This window comes from Cavia porcellus, unplaced genomic scaffold (genome assembly GCF_034190915.1).
Source record: "Cavia porcellus strain 051 isolate PalLab524CR breed Dunkin Hartley unplaced genomic scaffold, mCavPor4.1 scaffold_23, whole genome shotgun sequence".
NCBI lineage: Eukaryota > Metazoa > Chordata > Mammalia > Rodentia > Caviidae > Cavia > Cavia porcellus.
The window spans coordinates 44,525,363-44,546,906 of record NW_026947506.1 but is presented as its reverse complement, the minus strand read 5'-3'; the positions used below and the strand labels follow the sequence as shown (position 1 = coordinate 44,546,906).

The 21,544-nt window shown below is 45.2% G+C and overlaps 1 protein-coding gene across 1 annotated transcript in view; it reads right to left on the bottom strand.

Moving 5' to 3' along the window:
* Abca13 (ATP binding cassette subfamily A member 13) overlaps window positions 1-21,148 on the bottom strand; it is a 312,721-nt gene extending 291,573 nt beyond the window's left edge. Inside the window, 4 exon segments of the mRNA XM_063233618.1 lie at window positions 3,978-3,986; window positions 8,468-8,591; window positions 9,986-10,079; window positions 21,080-21,148. Of these exon segments, the coding sequence (XP_063089688.1) occupies window positions 3,978-3,986; window positions 8,468-8,591; window positions 9,986-10,079; window positions 21,080-21,148 (296 nt within the window).
* Window positions 21,149-21,544: the final 396 nt, after the last annotated feature.

Below are 21,544 nucleotides of genomic sequence, written 5' to 3'. Positions count from 1 at the left end.
TGTCTACCAGCACCAGCAAATTAAGCCTTGAGATAGATGTTTTCCATCTTTTCTTCTTTTTTTTTCCTGTTTTTGATTTTGCATTATTTTTTCTTGTTTGTTCTTGTTTTCATATGAGCACGAACATGGTTTCTAGGGTTTTTTGTTATTGTTGTTCTGCTCTGTTCTTGTTTTTATTTCTTCCTTGTCTTTTACCCCCGTCTTCTTCATCAGTTTCTCAAACTTTGCATGATCCTCCTTTGTCCACCAACCTTACTTCTAATCTCTTCCTCTCCTGATATTTCTCTATTTCCCCTTTAACTCTTCAGAGTACAGAGGCACACATCTCCCCATGAGGAGTTACTGGGCAGTACTGAAGACAGACTTTAAAAGACCTTGGGTCCCCAAAGGCTTAGAGGAACAATAACCAGAAAGAGGCTGCAGAAGCTGTGGTGGATGTAGAGGAAGGGCTGGAGATTCTAGGCACCACGTGAGGGTCCCAGGCATAGGAATGGGGCCAGAAGCAAGGACGAAATCCTTCACCACTCCAGTATTCATACCCCACAACGAAGCCTTTCAAGAGACAAGGCTCACTGATGGGGTGCAGTTCAGTGGTGGGGCACCTGACTCACAGGCAAGAAGCCTGGGTTTCATCCTACACCACAAACACACAAAAACATTTTAAGAATGATCAAATTCCATCTGTTTGGGGTGAAGGCCACTTTGGATGGAAGGAGGAGGCTTAGCTGCTCCTGGCTTGGCAGATGTGACAACACAGAGTCTACAAAGTCTGGAAGATCTTCTAATGTTCTAGAAGCACACTAGGAAGCTGAAATTTAGAGAGACACAGGTGACGATTTAAAAAGATCTAGAAGGAGGAGGTGGTGGAGAAAGAGGCAGGAGACCAGGAGGACCCCCCCCCCAGGGGTAGGGGTGCATCTGCGAATGCAGAAGAGGGGAAATAAGAACACTGATGACCAAGACATGGGGACAGCTGGAAATGATAGAACTGCTGGAAGAGAATTCCTAAGGAGGCAGAATGAGAGGGAGCAGCAGGACAGGGGACCAGATGTGGCTGTGAGCTGACAATGGAGAGTGGTGCGGGGCAGAGTCAGCAGCACAAGAGAGGAGAATCCATGGTAGATTTGCTTTCATGGTATTTGTTTCATCTAAAATAGGAATGATCTGCTGCACTCTGTGGGAATGTCCTCTCCATCAGTAGCCAGCAAGGATTCCTGGTTTTGTTCTGGAATCTTCTTATTCAATGAAGAGGAAGCTCCTTAAGAAAATGAGGAATGAGGAAGTTGGTTTCTATTATTGGAACCCACAATGGATGATAGCTGGGCTTCTGTCCCCAGTGAACTGTCACAGGGAAACGCAAAAGGGTGAAGAAATTCTCTTTCTTTCTTTTTTGTTTAATTTTATTTAAGGAGAAAAAGAAAAAAAAAGCAGAAAAAGTGCACAAGTTATACAGAATGTTAGAAAAAATAAACAGTAGGAAATCATTCGTTAATAGATTACATATTGTCATCTTAGAAATAGTTGTTCAAGTTACAAAATTACAGCATAAAAAGTGGACATTCAAACAGTGAGACTGCAAACAGTTCTGTTCAATGATCCAACAAAACTCAGTAATATGGTTATCTATCTTATACACTTAAATACACATACAATTATGTCCTTTAGAGCACTTTCTTTTCCTCTCTTTTGTACAATGACAATTACACATTTTGGGTTTTATTACTCCCATAGTTCTTATTATTTTTTTTTGAAGAGAGTAAAACCATTTGTGACATAACAAAACAGAGTCAAATCAAATCAAAAGGATGGACCTAATACATAATGTAAAAACAAAATACAAGGTGATCAACAATGGTTACCATTGCTATCTTATAAAGAATTGCCTATATCATCAGTTATAATTAAATTGAACAAAACAGTAGAACAAAACCAATAAAACCAAAACATTGGAGACATTACAGGTCTTCAAGAAAAGATAATAGTCAACCAGAATGGTGTCATAATGAATCTTATTGTCTTCACAGTTGTTGCCTATACTTTCGAACTTGGTACTATCAAGCAAGACAGAATAGAGGAAAATCAGTCAAAACAAGATGGTGAGAGAAATACAGGGTTTCAAATAAAGTTAATAGGAAATAAAAGTGGGTTACTATAATATATCCTGCTATTTTTAATTTATTTTTTCCTTAATAAAAAGGATAAAAATAAAAAAGCAAATAATAAAAAAGGAAATTAACATAAAAGACAGCATCACAACAAAACAGCGCAGGTCAAAACATAGCCATTTAAGCAAAATAGTGTTTCACCACAAGATAATCGTGACATAAAAGTATTTACCATAGTGTCTCTTTCCTTGAAATCTTTGAGTACAACTTTGTATACTGTAGCATCAAACATATCAAAAATGTAAAACCATTCAAGGGAATGACAGTATTACAGGGTGTTTAGAATCAACTAACAGAAAATGAACAATGGTTTCTGTATAATTTCCTTGTCTATAAAAGTTTTTGTTTATATTATCACATATAATAAAATCCAATAAGATACAACATGTTAAGACCGATGGAGACAGAAGAACAAAAGCTTAATGGGACTTCAAAACAAGAGGATATTAAATCAGCACTAGCTATTATGATGTTTTGTTTTCTCCAAAATAGCTGTTCCTACCGTCTAACCTTCTCTGCCTCATTTCTGTTGAGCTTTTCTTCTGTCATTAGTTATCAGTTTGTCTTCTTCATTTCACTTTCTGCTCCATTCATTGTGGCCTCTCTGCCACTGTTTCTGGAATCTTGGTATTTTTCTTTTTTAGAATGTCCTGCAGTGTTCTCTGTAGAGTTGAACTGGTGGTTGCAAATTCCCCTAGTTCCTCTTTATCCTGGAAGCACCTTATTTTTCCATCAATTTCTAGGGACAGTTGTGCAGGATATATCAATCTTAGCTGGAGGTTATTATCTTTCAAAGCTTGAGTTATTTCCCCCCATGCTCTTTGTGATTTGATGGTTTGTGCTGAGAAGTCTGCTGTAATTCTGATGGGTGTTCCCTTGTAAGTGATCTGTTTCTTGTCTCTGACAACTTTTAATATTCTGTTCTTATATTGGATTTCTGGAATTTTGATTATTATATGCCTGGGTGTAGCTCTGTTTGGGTTGTAGGTGGCTGGGGTCCTGTATGCCTCATACATCTGAGTGTCTTTACCTTTTGCTAAATTATGGAAGTTCTCCTGGATTATTTCTGTGAATAGCTTTTGTAGTTCATCTGTTTGTGTCCCTACTTCTTCTTTTATGTTCTTAATTCTTAAGTTATAGATCCTCTTATCATCTTCTAGCCTTTGTATTATTGCTGTTTGTTTCTTTGTTATTTTTAAGAAGTTTTTCATTTCATCCTCCCACCTTACAAATCTGTCCTCCAGTTCAGATAATTTATCCTGTTTCTTTCAAGCTGTTATTCCAGCTTTCAATAGAGTTTTTAGTTTCCTGGTAATCTCTTTGAATCTGCTTCATGTATGTTTTCACTATTTCCTCCATCAAACAATTCTCCTCTTTTTCTCTGTTCTTCCATTCCACCATCTGTTTTTTCTTGGGCAGTCCTTAGCATTTCTCTAACTATTCTACTTATATCTTGCTTTATTTCATTAAATACTTCACTTTTGAACTCGTCTATGAGGCTCCAGAGATATTGCTTTATGTGTATTAATGCTGTGTCTGATATTACATGTTTTCTGTCCTCATTCTCCTTTGCATTTACCTTTCCTGGGTCAGTGTTCTAAGAATTGGGGACTGAGGACCCTTTCTTGTTGCTCCCTCTTCCCATACTTTTTGTTCCTTCCATACAAATATATATAGGAGGCCCAGTTTTTTTTTTTCCTTTGTTGGTTACAGTTTGTTTGAATCTGCCTGCTATGTGTTCCTACCCACTGCAGTGCACTAGGGAGACACAGACCTGGGCAGTCTCAGCTGAGCCCACCCCTGTAGGTCAACCTACAAAGGCTTCACTGCTAGGGTGCACCACCAGGTGCTGGGACCTGGTTTGGCCTAGCCTACTGGATCTTAGTCCATGGCGTCACCCAGGCCAAGCACTCCCCACCAATCCTGCTTGAGAGGGGAATATGGGACTAAAGTCACTGCATCATCCTGTTCCAGCTAGTCTGCCTGGTCCCAGAATGTCCTCTGTTGGAGCCTCCTTATCTATAGAAGGGTCCCTGCTCCTCTCATTCACTGCAGGTCAATGCAGGGCTCCCTGCCAGTCCTGCTCTCAACTGCATTTGCAGATTCCTGCTTTCAGACTTTTTGCACATCTCTCTCCCTGCTGTGCCAATTCAGATGCAGCAGTGGTAGCAGGAATTCAAATCGCAGCTTCCAATGGTGCTGGTTCCAGCTTCTGTGCTGTGATTTTATCTGTTCCTGTTATAGCACCAGGATTGCATTCCCAGTTGGTTTCTCTCAGCTTAGTTTATTCTTGGGTCGGCAAGGTATATCTCCCCTTGCTTATGACTCTTTATACCACACCATTCCTGGATTCAAAGCATGAAAATGTAGAACTAGACATGAAATGGAAGTCTGTTTTCAGACATTTCTAAACTGAGACAATCACCACCAAATAAGCAGAAATGGGTACTTATCTTTGGGTTTTGGATTTTGGACTTTCATCAGATTCACAGCTGACTGATGGTAAATGGGTGAGAGATGCCTGTGTGCCAGTGGCCAGGTCTGAAGCCAGAGGCCAGCTGGACAGTGACCCCTGTGTTCTTCTCTTTCCCTCCCCTCTTCCCTCTTTTCTCCTTACTGCTTGCTTTCTCTATTGCATCTTTCATTTCTCCCATTTCATCCTTGGGCATTACTAGACACAAAGAGGTTGTAGCTGACTGTGATGGCCCTGAGTTCAACCCTCAGAACATCATTGGGGAGGGTACTCCTTGCCTGGAGGAGGCATCTAGTCATGAGCAGGGATCTTGGTGAATGAGATTAGTAGAAAGCTCCAAAGAGGGCCCTTGAGCCTCCCACCACATTAGGAAGCATCTAGAAGTTACCATGTATAGCAAAAGGGTCATCACCAGACACTGAATCTGCTGGTGCTCTGATCTTGGGCTTCTATTTCTCCTGAAGTGTGAGAAGTAAACATTTCTTGCTTAGAAGCCACCCAAGCCAGATATAGTGGTGCAGGCCTGTAATCTCAGGATAAGGGAGGCTGAGGCAAGAGGATAACTGCAGATTTGAGGCCAACCTGGGCTACATAGTGAGTTCAACACCAGCTCTGAACTACATAGCAAGGCCCTATCTGAAAAATCAAAATGACAACAACATCATGAAACTCCTATGTTATCAGCCACCCAGTGTAAGACATTTTGTTAAAGCACCCTGGATTATGGATTAAGAACTGGTGGTCAATTTAATGACAGCTGGATTACATGAGTACTGCACTGAGTGTAGATGCTCCACTTGAGGAAAGTTGTCAGCATAAATAGAGATGTGGAGAAGGAGAAGGAGGGTGTTAATGCACTATTGTGTTCTGTTGAGGTGTTGACGCTATTGTTAATGCACTATTGTGTTCTGTTGAGGTGGGTTCTCCTATGAGTTACTGTTTGAGCCATTGGTTCTCCTGGAGAAGCTTTGTTCCTCACATCGAGCATTGCTTTCTGGCTCTGGAGGGGAAGGAATGTGCCACTTTGTTTCCAAGATGAACTTGTCACACTGGCTTCCTGGCATGTACCTGATTGTGCTTGTCAGAGGAGCTCAGGGTCTCCATTTCAGGACAGCCCTGGTCTTTGTTGTGAGTGTGACTTCTCGGCTCCAGCTTAGAACCATCATCCCACCAGCAAAGCTCCTTCACCACACTGGCATAGACTTTCTGGCTTCCATTGCTGATCTTTGGGCCTTCCCGGCATGGATCCATAAAAGAGACTGGTGTGCGTCCTTCTTATGGGCTCTAGATCTCCAGTTGGACTCCTGGGAGGCATTGTCATGAACTCTGGGTTTTCATCTGGACTCATGTGGTATATTGCTGTGGGATTTAGCCCCTTGACTAAATATTCTATGTCTTTGATGTTGCAGATAGATTTTGTACATTTTCTTGTGTTAACTCCCAGTGACCATTATAAAAATAATATTATAAACTCCATGTCCTGATTCTAGTTGTTCTCCACACAACTCCTGACCACAACACACCCAAATAGACTAAATCAGCATCATTTACAAATACTGTGTCTAAAATTATCTGGAAATTTTTTATTTTCTACTTATAACTAAAAGTTGAATGACAAAAATCTTATACTTTAATATTTGCATGATTTTATTGATAATATACAAAATTTAAATACATTTCCATTGTAAAAGGCAGGAATAGTAAGACACTAGAAATCAGATGGAAACCCAGCACAACAAACATTAATCCCTCCTGTACAGCACACTGAGCCGGCTGTGGTGAAATATAGCTTCCAAAGGGTTTTCGAGACCTTGCTTCCTGTGGCAGATATTTTACATTTCTTCAATTCCAAAATGTGAGTCTCCAGTGTACCTTTAGTTTTACCTGTTTTGGGGGGAGCATGCTAAGGATTGAACACTGAGCTCCATCCTCATCTACTCATCATCTCTTTTGAAACAGGTTTTCACTGAGTCTGTACATTGTTCAGGCTGGGCTCAACTTTTCCATCCTCCAACCTAGACATCCCAGAGTCTGTGACTACAGGTAAGCACCACAACACCTGGCTTAATTTTACTTCCATAGCTTTGTATACAGCCATCTCAGGAGCATACTACCTGGCCTGTCAGGTCTTCCTTGGAAATCTGGGTGGAAGCCTTTCTGATCACATAACTTTTGCATTTTGCATGCCTGAAAACCAGTAGCGTGCGAATGAGACCAAAATCTGTCACCAGCTGGAGAAATAGGCTGGACCCTGTGGACCAAAGCTGCAGGAGCCACTGAGTGCCTGGATGGCTGAACTGGAGAACTCTCTTTACTAAGCGGTTATGAGTAACCAAGAACTCCTGGGACTCTCTTCTTGAAACAAAGTCTTTTAAAGGAGTTTACCCTTTTACACCCTTGAATCTACAATGAGTAGGAATGCAGCTAAATTTTGAGACAACATAATTATTCAAGTATCCACTATTTCATGGAATGGCTACTAATGTTTTTAGCAACTATGCTTTCCTTGGCCACAACTTCGTAAGTGCTTTCTTTCCAGGCCAAGCTGTAAAATTTTTACATCTTTAATTCTGCTTTTTACCATACATCTCACAAAGCAACCAACAATACCTAGGCCACAGCCTAAATGTTGAGCTGCCTTGAACTGCAGATTAATTAGTTTGGCACCTTTAAATATGGCCTTCTGTGAAGTTTCAAAACAAGGATAAAATGTAGATAAGTTCTCTGTCAGAATGAAATAAGCAGGACTCCCAGTTCAATTTTCAGGAAAGTTCTCATTTTCTTCTGAAACCACCTGTGTGGCCTTTGTGTTCTGCATTCCTATTTGATCTCTTCAGCCAAGATGAGAACTGTCTGTTAAACACTGCTTATAGCCTCTTAGGACTGATTCTTCAAACCTTTCAAAAGACCCCTCACAGAGCAGTCCCAAGTGTTTTTCAATCACATGAACAGGTATGGTTACAGCATTGATGTCAAATTCTCTGAGGTCAACTTTATGAATTACTCTTTCCAATGATAGAACAAAATACCCAGCACTCACAATTTAAGGAAGAAGACATTAATTTTAACTTACAGTTTAGGGGTTCAGTCCATGATTGATCAGTTATCAGACACAAACAGCATCGCAGAAGAGCATAGCAGAAGAAAGCTGCACAACTCACAGCAGCCAGGAAGCAAAGTGAAGAGGGAGGATGAGGAATGGTATAGCCCCTTCCACATCGTGCATCTATTCACCTCTTCTGACCAGCCCCCTCTAGTAGCACACTCAGTCTTGAACTCATCAATGGACAGTCCTCTGGTGAATATAGTACCCCATGATCCACTCACATCTGAAAGCCCCACCTTGAATATGTGAGGCTTTGGAGGAACACTTTAGATCTAAACCACGCCATGGTGGTATGGAAAAAAGGAGGTCATTGACAACTATTTTCCCTTGATCTTGGGTTGGGAAGTTTTCTGGTCAATGGCACAGTAGAAAATCTCCAGGAGGCAAATCAAAATGAATAATTCCCAAATAAAACATTGGCTAAGCGAGAAGTTTTGAAGTCAGAGGTTTAATCTGGAGAAAATGAACCATTACACACAGCTGGCATTTGCCCACCACTATATGTGCCATGAATTCTGAAATACAGTGGAAAATCTTACTCACAATTAGCGGGGGCCTCTATTACTGAATGTAAACTTAATAAAACCAATTTTTGTAGCTCTGCACTCTATATCTTCTACAAACCCTAACCCATCCCAAACCATTCAGGCTGTGCCAAGCCTGTGATGCCCAAGGTGGTACCAGCTGCCCAGGAATTCTGAGCAGCCTGTCTGTCCCTCTTACCGGAAATGGTGGTCCATGTACCCTTCAAAGCTGACGTTCCTGCAGGTTGAGCCAGTGTTGCAAAGAAGACTTTGGACAAAGGGGAGGACACCCCGGCTGGGCAGATCCCGGGGCTGCAGGAAACCTGGCAACAAATGCAGGGGCGAAATGAGTCCCATGCCCTGCCATGAAGTTGGTAGCTACTGAGTCAGAGGTGGACATCTAGTGGACAGTATCAGTTTATAGCACCAAATCATGATTTTATTGATCTGTTATTAAAAGGTAAGTGAGGAACATCCAGAAACAATAAAAGCCTATAATAGTAACACCTCTTACTTGCATCTGCACTCACACTCCAGGCAGAGAGGCTGTGAATGAAGGTGCAGCCCATGGGTTTGCTATTCCTTGTCCCTGGAGTGACCACAGCTCTGTTGCACATCTTAGTGCCTGGCACAGCCATGAGTGAAAAGCCTAAGAATGGACGCTTTCCCATCTCAGGTGAAAATTTAGGGGTTTTAAAGTTCGTGCAAAAGTTTCAAGTCCAGTGCAACTGGATTGTTAAATGTTTAAACGTAGTTGCTAAATATTTATGAGATGCAAAATGTGTTCCACACTAGCTAGGAGCAAAGACTTTGCAGGAGAGATATGGTCACAGTGATTTGCTTCCTGGATGAAACACTGATGACCCATGTCCCAGGCCTACAAGCCTGTCACACACACACACACACACACACACACACACACACACACACACACACACACCAGTGGATGGGGACAGTGGAGATCTTGATAACAGCAGCATCTGAGAAGTCACTGGTCTCCATGTCCCCCTGGTGACAGCCTCTCCCTTGGTGTCTACCTTGATCTGAGAGATGATTTCATACTACAGGACTTGAAGAACCACTATGTCCAATGTTTAGCTCAACTCTTTGCATACTGAAGATATCCACTACATGTGACATCATTGAATCAATGAGCAAAGATGAAAGAATGAATGGGAAATAAATGAGTGGACTTCTCAGCTAAGGATAAATGCAGTCCTTAGTATACATTTGGCCCAGGACCTTTGAATAGGCAATCACAGAGGTGTGGATGTCATAGCCAGCTAGAGGGTACACTTCTCTAGCAAGGCTCTGCAACCGCTTCCATTAGGGGTGTGTCAGAATGATGCCTACTGTCCTTGTCATGATGTATCATTGTAATCTGTCCCACCAACAAGCTCTGTATGGGTGAGAAAACACCCAGTCCACCACTTCACCCTCACGCTGGGACATAAGGGCACTTGGTACTCACTTGTTGAATGAATAAATAAACTAAAATAAAACAAACAAAATCAAATCAAATCAAATAAATAATAGAAAACTAAGTAAAATAATCAATAGAAAACTTTAAAAGCTTCTCTGCTCTTCCTGAACAAGGTTCTGATAATACAATTTTGCCTTTTTCTGCAATATGCAAGGCAGTCCCCACCATGGCGAGGATCATTCCTTCTTACCATAAGACTCAAGACTCAAGAGTTGAATCCAGAACGACACTTACAGCTGTCTCTGTGTCTGGGAGGCTCCTGAAACCGAAGGACCATCAGAATTGTGAACAAGATGCAGGGCCAGAAGAACTCGGCGAGGGAAATGACCTGCGAAGCAAAGCCACATGCAGCACTTGAGTGACCTGCAAACCCTCGCTGCTGTCACCCTGCCCTGTGTCTCCTGCTGCAGCCACGGAGGGAGCCCGTACAAGGCCAGGTCCTGGTCACCAGGGCCACATCCTCACTGTCGCCTCCTCCCTCCCTCCCTCCAGGCCCAGCTTCGGCTCCTTTACTTTTCCTGTATTTGGATTTTTACACAATTAATTTCTTAAAGAAATTAATAACTTTATGTATCTTTTCCACACTTCAGTGACTCAATTATCTTTTCTTTTTCTAATTCCTTTAACATTCTTGAAGTTCCCACCCAAATACGTTTTTGGCTAGCTTGTTTGTCTGCTTTGTCTTTTTGACATAGGGTCTCGCTATGCAGCTCAGGCTGGCCTTGGGCTCCCTCTGTAGCCCAGGCTGGTCTCACACTTGCAGTGCTCCTCCTGACTCAGCCTCCTGAGTGCAGGGTTACAGGCATGTACCACCACACCAGGCTTGCCAGCCTGCGTGGAAGTGCCCACCTCTTTCTTCGCTTGCTTTGTGAGTGCTTTCAGGATTGCCATCAAGAATCACAGCTACCACCTCGCTGTGGTCCCTATACCCGTTCTTCCTCCAAGGGGAAAATGTTTGGTTTTTGGCAGTACTGGGGATTGAACCCAGAGCCTTCACACTGGGCCATAGACTCAGCCCTTTTTAGTATTTTAAATTGTGAGACAAGATATTACAAGTTGTAGATTTGAGGCTGGAACTTGTGATCACCCTGCCCCGGCCTCCCAAGTGCTGGGATCACAGACATGTGCCACTACATCCAGCTGGGAAAATGTGTTGTGAATAAACAGTTTCCTTTCCACTATTTTCTTCCAGTTTGAATAAGCTCTGAAAAGTAATATTAAAAGAGTCCAGTGTCTTGACACAAACCAGCTGAGAGAGTTAACCAAAAGGATCCCAATAACTTGCACAACCCTGATTTTCAAAGTTAAAAGGAAAAATACCGCCATCGATATATAGAACTCAGTTATTTAAGAAGGAAACACTCCCTGTGACACACAACCACTGAAAACCTAATTGACAGAAAATCTTCCATTTTTCTGTTTGTCGTGCGTTCTTCATTTGTTCTTATGAACTGTCACCTTCACTGATTTCATTACCATCTCCTGTTGGAAACATAGAAGTAGACGGCCAAACGCAAAATCAGAAAGGCGTCACTGAGCATGGCAGTGCAGGCTTGAAGTCCTAGCACTCTGGAAGCCTGAGGCAGGAGGATTCCTAGTTCAAACCTGGCCTGGGAAATGTGGTGAGACCCTGACTCTATAAATAAAAAGTAAGGCCATTTGAAATAGCTCAGCAGCACAGCACCTGCCTAGCAAGTGCGAGGTTGTGAGTTCAATTCCCAGTGCAAATAATTAAATGAGTGAAAAGTTAAAAAAATAGGGGGGCCTAGGATGTAGCTCAGTGTAAAGGCCCTGTGGGTAACCCCAGTAGAAAGAAGGAAGAAGAGAAGGAAAGAGAAGAGGGAGGAAATCAAATAAATAAACACAGGCTCAAAAACCTAAAAACCCGCCAACCCAGGAGGCTTAGCCCACAATGAAGCCGCTGTTTTAAGTTCATAACTCTGGGTTCCAATGCTTTGAAGGACAACGAATTTCTGGTCTCTTCCACCTTTTGCTCTTTAAAACCCCTGTGCCACATCACCACCCACTGTCACCCCTGCCTGCCATGGGCAGACCCACCTGTGGCCAGGGGAGTGGGTGAGACCAGGACCATCATGACCCACACAGAGAGGGAGTGGAGAGGCATGGCTCAGTCCCTGCTGTGATCAGAGACAGATGACAGCACCCTCTGGGACGTGGGGCTTGGAAGTGTTTCCTGGCCAGCAAATACAGCATGATAAAGAAATTCTCCAACTAAAACCCAACAGCAACAGCACACATCCCACAGCCCGAGTACCTGCCTGGTACAAGATTCATCACACTCAAACTAGAAAAGAAGTCAAGAGCGCCTCAGAAATGGGACACCCCTGAAATCACTTTGGTCACTTAGGTAACAGTTTAGCAGTCGTCAAAGGGTCAGGCAGGTGGGTGGCTCTGTAACTAGTTCTACCCCAACAGAAATGTGCAGCGCAGAAAATGTGCCTGACGTTAAACCTCGATACCACAACGAACGAGAAATTTTGGAGGGGTTTTTCTCTATTTCATTTTATTGATTTATGATGACTTTTTTCTTGAGACAAAGAGTTATAAAGGAAACAGACTCAGAGGCCCGAGACTCATGTAACAACTTGTGATATTCTAAATACATGAATTAATACATGTATGATTAGGAAATATTAAAAGTAGAAAAAGAATACAGGCAGTCTCCCAAAAAATAATGTATCCTAGTTTTCTTAGCTCATTTTAAAAAATACATATGTCAGCTGGATGTGGTGACCCACACCTGTGATCCCAGCACTCAGGAGGCTGAGGCAGGAGGATGCCAAGAGTTCGAGGCCAGCCTGGGCTACATGGTGAGCTCAAGGCCAGCCTGAACTACACAGGGAGACCCTGTCTCAAAAAAAAAAAAAAAAAAAAAAAAAAAAAAAAAAAAAAACTTATGTAAATATAAATAAAAGTTTTAGGAACAATTTTTCATATCAAAAATTTACTAATCTATTTCATTGTTTATAATTCACAGTTGAATTTAACCAGTCACCTAAGTAAGGAAACCTGCATGGTTTTCTGTTTGGACCAAAACTATCACAAGTTTCTTTCTTTGCTTTAATGACTTTCATACACTTTTCTGTAAGGCAGCATTGCTAAATGTGATTACTGAACCAAAGTGTAGATGGATTGTAAACTGGGATTTTAGTTTGAGTAAATTTGAGTAAAATCCTCTCCCTAAATGCCAATCTACAGTATCAGTTGGATTAACAAACGTGATTTATTTTTGTTACACTTTTGTCAAACTGGCATGTAAAAATAATTATTAAGATCAACACTTTTTAAAAGAATGTAGTAATTCTTCATTTATCTTCTCTCTCTTTATCTAGGTACCCATTTTTCTATTAAATTATACATGGGGGGTGCAGCTTGGAGCATAGATGCTGGGTTTGATCTCCAGGACTGCAGAAATAAAGCACAACAAAACGGGCACCATGCCACAGAATGTGTCACTTGAAAATATTAGGAAATGTGTTTTTCCTACATTGTGACAGTAACACACACCAAGTACAGGGGACACATAGAAAAGACTCTACCTGAGGAGAGAGGAACTATACTTCAGAAAGAATCCACCACATTTCATGGGAGATAATGTCATAGTTAAATAATAACTAATAACCTTCAAGCTACCGATTACAAAGATAAAGGAAAACTAAGTGGGTCATGATGACACAGGCCCGCAATCCCGGCACTTTGGGAGGCTGGAGCAGGAGAGTCACAAGTTCCAGCCACACGTCTGTCTCAGATTTTTAAAACAAAATGGCCCTGTGGATGCACCTGAGTGTAAAGGCTCTGAGTTTGATTCCTCATACTGCAAAAATAAATACATACATGCATAGAGACACACATGCACATATGCATACATACATGCACACTACTAAATATTAAACAACCTAGCTATGTTGTCATCAGACAAAAGAGACAAGATAAAAAATATTGCTAGGTAGACAGAGGGTCACAATAAAAGAACAGGCACCCAGGAAGACTAAACATCTGTATGCACGTGTATACTTACTAAAGTAGCCTCAAAAATAAAGAGAGTAAAATTTCAGGATGAAAATTCTCCAAGGTATTTCACTACACATGTGCAAATGTTCCATAATCTGAGAAAAGTGTGGAGCACTTCTGGTCCCATGCGTTTTGGATAAGGAAGGCTCAGCCCTTGCCCATGAGAAGAAATGAACCAGGCACAGACGTGAGCCCTGGACAAGGATCTTTTCACTGCAGAGCTGAAGGAGATGGGCCCAGGCTCAGGGAATTTCTTGCATAATCACAAAGGGTTACAAATCCTTGGCCATCTGGTATACCATCTGCATAACTGGTGAGAAGCAACACTTTACCCTTGGAAGCCATGGCCAAAACATCATTGTGGAACATGGGAAGCACCTCAGGTCTGCACAAAATATAAGTAATTTTCCATCCCACTCAAATACACCATCCACCTGGTGGAGTTAAAATCCACTTTTCAATCCCCCAAGTGGTGCAAGCAGTACTTTGATTACACCTTTCACTCCTAAGGGTGGTATCCATAGCACTAGCTTTGATTTACTCCTGGCCTGTCTCCACCAGCATGAGCAATTACATAAACCCAGAGGCACCCACAATGCTGCAGGGAACTCCCCAGAAGAGGAAGATGGCAATTCGAGATTTGTTTGGCTGCAAACACCCAGAAAGTCCCAGAGGATGAAATGCTTCTGTATACAAAATAAAACTATAAAGGAATGGAGAAGGAAACAGGCCCTCAGGGGGAGTGGCAGGTCACAGTATCTCCTGCAGAGAGCAGGAAAACTTCCTAAGCAGCTTAAAGTACCAAGGAAGCTGAAGCAGAGGGTATAATTAGTTGGTGGCCCCTACCTTGGAAACAAAGGGCCTGTCAGTCACCATGAGATTCCATTGAGTCACTCATCTTGCTCACTCAATGAGCAGGATGGGGACTTTCCCAGAAGGGTTTTGAGGGCCTGTTGCCCAGGGCTGCAGGGAAGCCCATCCACTGTTCATGCTAAGCTTGGCACAGAGCATGTGTCCCAGTGGGGACAAGGTCAGTGCCAGCTCCCAGCCATAGGGCCAGAAGCTTCAGGTGTTCAGGAGCAGGACTCCCAGAGGTCTCCAAACCCCTTCCTTAAGAAAAGTTTTCGCAAACTCTTACATTAGATGGAAACTGAGGGGAAAAGGAAGTGGATGAAGCCTTTTTCTCTCTTCTTCCTCTTTTTTTGTTTGTTTGGCTCCTATTAAAACGATGGGTTTTCTTTGAGTATTGGCCCAGTGAACTTTATTTCTTCTGTCAACTCTGAGCTAAAAGCTTTGGCACTGGAAAGATGAGTAGGAAGAATTTCTTCCTGAAGGAACTCACAAGAGGTGGGCAAAGGGGTCACCCAAGCTCAGGAGGGTAACTGGCAGGGGCGAGGGTTGGCACCATCCTCCTGGAAGTGGACACAGCTTCCCAGTGGCAGAAGCCCATGCTCTAGCCCTGGAAACCCCACTAAGCCAGGGTAGGCTCAGTGCTGCCAGCTTGGGAGCTAAAGGACATGGGTGGCAGCCAAAGCCAGGGCTCAGTGCAGGCCCAGCTGCTGCCCTCCCTGGACTCAGTTTCCTGCTTGCCCTGTGCAGTCTGGGTCTGGGCAGACTTGAATAATAGGAGAATCCCAGTTGTGACCAGCTAGGGACAGGCTGGGTGCACAGCATGGCACGTGGCTCTCCCCTGGGGTCTTCTGAGTGGCCACTGGGTGCTGACTCTCAGCAAGGACTCAGTCAGGCTGGGACAGGCACAGTGCCCCACTCCCTCCCTCTCTGCCCAGTTGCTGTGACCCCTGGGCACCCTGACCTCCTGCTGAGGTGCCACAGAGACTGGTAGGGCATGACTGGTAGGGATGTTGGGGGATCTGCACACCCCAGGTGGGCCCAATTCTCAGCAGGGGACACCCTCAGTCCAACTGCACAGCTGTATCCACCCAGTGAGCCCTCCAAGGATGACCGCAGGCAGCCAGGAACCAAGATGCACCCAAGAACACCAGGCAGTCAGGGCAGAGGGTACACAAAGAGCAGGACACACAGGGGTCCCCTGGCAGTGACCCACAGGCCCCGGGTGGCAGAGAGAAGGTGCATGTCCATCTGGCAGGTTCCTGACAGCCCCAGGCTCCAAGAGACTCCAGGGAAGCTCACAGAAACAAGCCTGAGTCCATCTCTGCCCCAGAGCTTTAGTTAAGGTGCATGCATGGGACAGAGTCAACCCTGCAGCAGGGACCCCAGGCACCTCTGTGTGACCATGCAAGAGGGAGGGGAGAGAGGAGCCCTGGTGTATTCTGCAGGCTTCCAGGAGCAGCAGGAAGCCCCTCACCCCTTCAGCACCCCCATATCCTTCTCCACTCCCACACTCCAGCCCCCCCCCTCCGGTGATGAACTTGGGGAAGAACTGGCTCCACTGGACAGACAGGAAGAAAAAGAGTGGTCCATGTTTTATAGAGCTGCATAAATCCACCATCAGCCCCTGATCACAACAGCAGCAAAAATGCACTGTGGAAACTTGGGATTTTTTTTTTTTCTTTTTACTTTGGCAAATGACCAAATGAGGGACTAAGAAATCAGACACCTTGTTTTTGAAATACAGTAGTTTTTCTACACCTTGAGGGGCAGGGGTAGTCTTACACTTAGGTTTGGACTTGTGACACAAAGGGTGTTTGCAGCCAAAGAAATCTCGAATTGCCATCTTCCTCTTCTGGGGAGTTCCCTGCAGCATTGTGGGTGCCTCTGGGGGTTATGTAATTGCTCATGCTGGCGGAGAGAGGCCAGGAGTAAATCAAAGCTAGTGCTATGGACACCACCCTTAGGAGTGAAAGAAAGCAAACTAACCCCAAACGACTGTGCACATAGCAGCTCAGGTTCTGAAGGCACAAAAGCATGATTGCCTTTCAACTGTTAGATTCCCATACGGCTTATCGCTGCTCTGGGAAACTGACACACTCCAGAATGAACTCGAGTCCCTCTCCAGGGCCCAGCACAGCTAATCCTCAGAGCCAGGGAAGCTCTGCTGGTCCAAAGGCCCCTCAGCCTCCAGATAGAATGACCAGGAGAAAGATCACTGAATTTGCTTTTCTGTCTACCCCCGGGGAGTGGGTTCTTCCCCAAGCCCAGGAAGTGCCCTCATCACTGGAAATAGGGGGCTTCCTGCACCTGCTGGAAACATGGGGAGCAAATAGAGAATGCCCACACTTCCCCTAGGATCCCTCACCTGGCACCATAATCCTGATCAAGAGTGCTTGTGTATGGAACTCCTCCTGCCAAGCATGCTCAGCTGTTTGACACAGCTCACTGCTTTAGCAGCCCTGGGCTCCATTCTGACCACTGGGCAGGAGTGGGTTTCCCCAGGGTCTCCAGTCCAGGGAGCACTGTGTGGGATGGGCATGTGGTCAGCATGAGGGTGTCAAGGACAGTGAGGTGGCCCATGCCAAGGCTGCTGTCTTGGGCTAGGAATGGCCAGTGGCTCTCACCAACCTCTGCGCATGTGTTACACGTGGGCTGGATGTACCACCAGAAGGATCTAAGCAGGAACACACACCACATGCACCCAAGTCAGAGAGGCCCTGACACCCAGTGAGGCCACCTGTGGTCCTGGCATTCTGATGCTGCTTCAGAGGCCAATTGCTTGTGCACACCTAGGGGCCCCCACCATGCCCAGGAAATGAGCCCCATTCAGCCAGTCTAGAACACACACAACCACAGACATTTAACTGAAAGGCAGACCTCGGCCTTAGAGAGAGTCCTGGCTGTGACCCTCAGGACACTCTCAGTCAGGGCTTAGGAGAGGCTATAGCTGTGGTGTCCCCTGGTCACTCTGGTTCCTTAGGCAGCATGTGAAGAAGAACCCAGAAGCCATAGATCAGCTCCAAGTGGGAGAGGAGGGCAGTCAGTCCTGAGGGGAGATATGAAACTGGTCTCCTAGCAAGGCCACACACTAATGGATGTCTGTCACTCAACACATTTATGCCTGGGGATGGTGGCACCTGAGATCTGAGCCACCTGGGGGCTCCTTACCATGTCCCATGTAGCTCTCTGCAGGATGAGAGGGTCGAAAGAGAGAAAACTGAGGCCACATAGAGCCCCCTTTCCTAATGGACAGGAAGGAGGAGGAGGAGAAGGGAGTGCTCCAACAGCTGAGCGCGTTTACTTATACACTTGTGAGGCTGAGCATCACTAAGAGCGCAGTCCTGTGCTGGGCCTCAGGCACTTGGTATTCTTGAGGCTGGCCTTGCTCCTGCCCCAAGGTGATCCACCTTCAGCTTTAGCCTTCGGCTTTAGCACATCTCATGAGGCTGGAGCTGGGAAACCCAGATGGTGCCTGAGTGGGGCCAGGTCTGCACCCACAGACTGAACTGTCTGCCCCCAAAACTCACCCTTAAGGTTGCAGCTGCTGGCACCTCAGAACATGACCTTCTTTGGAAGCAGGGTTACTGAGGACAGAGAGTTAAGATGAGATCACAGGGTGGGCCCTGTCCCAAGTGAGGATGTCCTTATACCAGAGAAAGCCATACACAGAGACCAACATGGAGGGAAGATAACATGAAGGACACAGGGCTCAGACAGCCCCCATAGAGCCACCCATCAGAGGAGCCAGCCAGGCAACAGCTCGATGTTGGACTTCTAGCCTTTGCCTTAGACGAGACACTCCTGTTGCAGCAGCCACTCTGTCAGTGCAATCCTGTCCCAAGTAGACACGGTCATATGAGAGATTTCTTCAACTGCCCTGCAGGACAATGCAAGGACCCTCACCATAGGGAAAATCTCTCTGGGCAGGAAACCTCTTACCAAGGGCATAGTTGGACTCAACATGGATGAGTACTCTGCAAATCTCCGTGTCTGGCTTCAGATCTAAGACTCTGCATCACTGACACTGAACATTCTTATGCCAAAAATCCAAATATAGGTCATTCTATCTATACCTGATTTACAAACACAACCAGCATCAGTATGTTAATATAATTAAAGTCTTTACATCAGGGAGTTTGGGAGTTAGGGTAGGGGTTCCTAATGTGAAGCCAGTCTATTATTCTTAAAAATGCACAACTGGCTTGTTGTGATGGCACACACCTATAATACCAATACTCTTGAGCCTGAGGCAGGAGGATCCCCATGAGTTTGAGACCAGCCTGGGCTACCTAGTGTGCTCAAGCCTGAACTACACAGTGAGAACTTGTCTCAAAAATAAACAAATAAATGAATATACTCAACTGTATATCTTCCAGGAATTCCTCCCTTTTAAGGTCACTGGAGACATTTTTACAATCTGCCTTTGAGAGTGAGAATATACACCTGACCTCTGACCTGTTACTTTCTTTGGCAGACTCTACTGAGAATCTGACAGCAAACAACTGATGATCTATAACTTGTCACTAAGCAGAAACAGGAAAACTTCTTAAGACAATGTCCAAAAGACATCAGAGCTATGGCACTCCTGGGGCTTCTGATCTATAACTCTTAAAATTCAGAAATTGTGGCTAGCATGTTATTTGAGAAAAAAGTTGGTTCTCAAAAGTTAGCCGTTCAGTGTTGGAAATCAATGGTAGAGGAAAATGTCAAAGAGACTTGAGATTCTTCTGGTTAGAAAGCAAAACACATATACCCAGGAGCTCCAGGGTTTCAGGTAGTGGACCTAGGCTTGAGCATCTGCTTCTTCAATCACTGAAGAAAAAAGATGAGTCCCAGGATTGCTTTTTTTAAGGATAAAACCCCAAAGTAGGCTGCTGGGAAGAAGTTATACATAGTGGGGCACTGCCTGGCTGGGGTGGGCTCACAGGACCCCTCTGAGGGGAGGGCTAGACTTGGACCTGGCCATGTGTTGCATGAAGAAACTGCTATCATAGAGACCACACAGAAACAGCGGCCTCTTCCAAGCCAGGCCAGATGCCACAGCCATGGCAAGGGGCCGTAACTATTGCTAGAAGGGCACAGGCCTTTTTCCAGCATGGCCTTTTGAAATAAGAAAGCAGACTGTTACATGCAGAATTGATCCAAGATGCACTTTGCTGGGACCTGTGGTGCGGTGTGCGTGGCAGGAGAACATTTCAGATACAGTTTGTGACTGCTCCGGCCCCTCCCAGGCCGTGGCTGAGCATGAACGATGGGGTTTTAGGACAGAGATTGGCAGAGACAACTCTTGGTCAATATTATAAAAACAATACCTGAAATAATCAACTTACAAAGAAAAACTATTTCAGCTTCCAATTGTGGTGGTTCCAGTCCCTGACGTGGAACCCCCGGCTTTGGTTCTGTGGTGAGGCAGCTATCATGGCAGAGCACATGCTGGAGTGAAACCAGTCTCCTGACCAGGAGTTGGGGAGCAGAGAGAGAGGGGAGGAGGCCAGAGCCCTACTGCCCCTCCCTCCTTTGAGGCCACGCCCCCAGTGACGTAAAGTCTTCCTCTAGGTCCAGCCTCTTCCAAGTTTTCACAACCTCCTGATAGAGCTATCCTGGGAAACAATCCTTTGGCAGGTGGCCCTTGGAGGTATTCAACCTACAGCACTGTCTTCATGTTACAGTTTGCCCCACACCCCACACCCCACACCAGCCCGCATTCCCATAAGATTCACCAAACTCAAAGAATTGTGTCAGTTTTTATTAACAGAGTAGGTGATCACTGTCTGTGTACATGTAAGGATGGGTTGGGGGAAGTTAGCAGGCACCAGAGATAAAATCCATACCAGACATCTAAATTTCATTGTAGACAGGGGATGGGAGGCAACAGTGACCCCAAGAAAGGTCACTGCTGCAAGATTTGAGGAGCCAATTGGAACAGTGCCACCCACAGTTCGGGTCGGTCTCCCCATCAGAATCAGGGCAGAAGGAAGCCCAGAAGACCACAGAACTCCTGGGAGAGGACACCCACAGCACTGCTGTGTGGTTAACTGTATTTTCTTGCCCTTATTACATCTCTGAAATCAGAAGTATTTCACTGACTTCTGGCAAGAATGAATATAAAATTGAATTTGAAAACCCACATGGAAAAACCGGGCTCCAGTGGCACCACCCATGAGGTGGCTCGGCATTTTCCTTGTGACTCTCCAAATCCTTACATTCTCACCATGGCCCACACAGAGCCCCACACCAGGGAACTCGTTGAAGGCAAGTGATCCAAACAGTATTCTTAGTGCTGTTAAGGAAGAGGACACAGCTCCTGGGCCCCCAGGACAGGTTCCTATGCACACGCCAGCCTTCCTGAGAGCTGACAGTGAGGATATGGCCCCTGCCAGTGGGGGCTGTCGCCTCATCTCTCTGCAGACACCAGTCCCTCTGGGAGCTCAGGCAAGCACTCACCGGTTGCCGCAGCCGGCAAAGTCCATTCTTCCAGACCAGGGCTTGGAATTGGCACCCAGCCTGCCCCATGCTGGCTACTCCCTGCTCCCAGGCAGAAAGTCCGCCTGCAAGTGCTACTTATATCTGCAGAGGCATGTCACCTGTTAGCCAGTCCCCCTAGAGTGCGTGATGCAAGAGAGATTACTGGGGACCCAGGAAAGCAGGCATCAAATGTCCCTCGAGCTCTATGGCAGCTGGGAATGCCAGCCCTTGCAGGGGCTGCCCGGGAATGTGGTGGCCTGGCTCCCCACAGGCTGCCTTTGAACCCTTCCTGGGCACAAGCACAGAGGTGCCCACCCTGGCCCAGATCCCACACAGCAGAGGCACCCCACGAGGTGCAAGGTCCCCTTCTCTGGATGTTAATGAGTGGAATTATTCTGCTGCTTTCCTGAAACATGAGCTGTCATGCTAATTTACCAAAACACT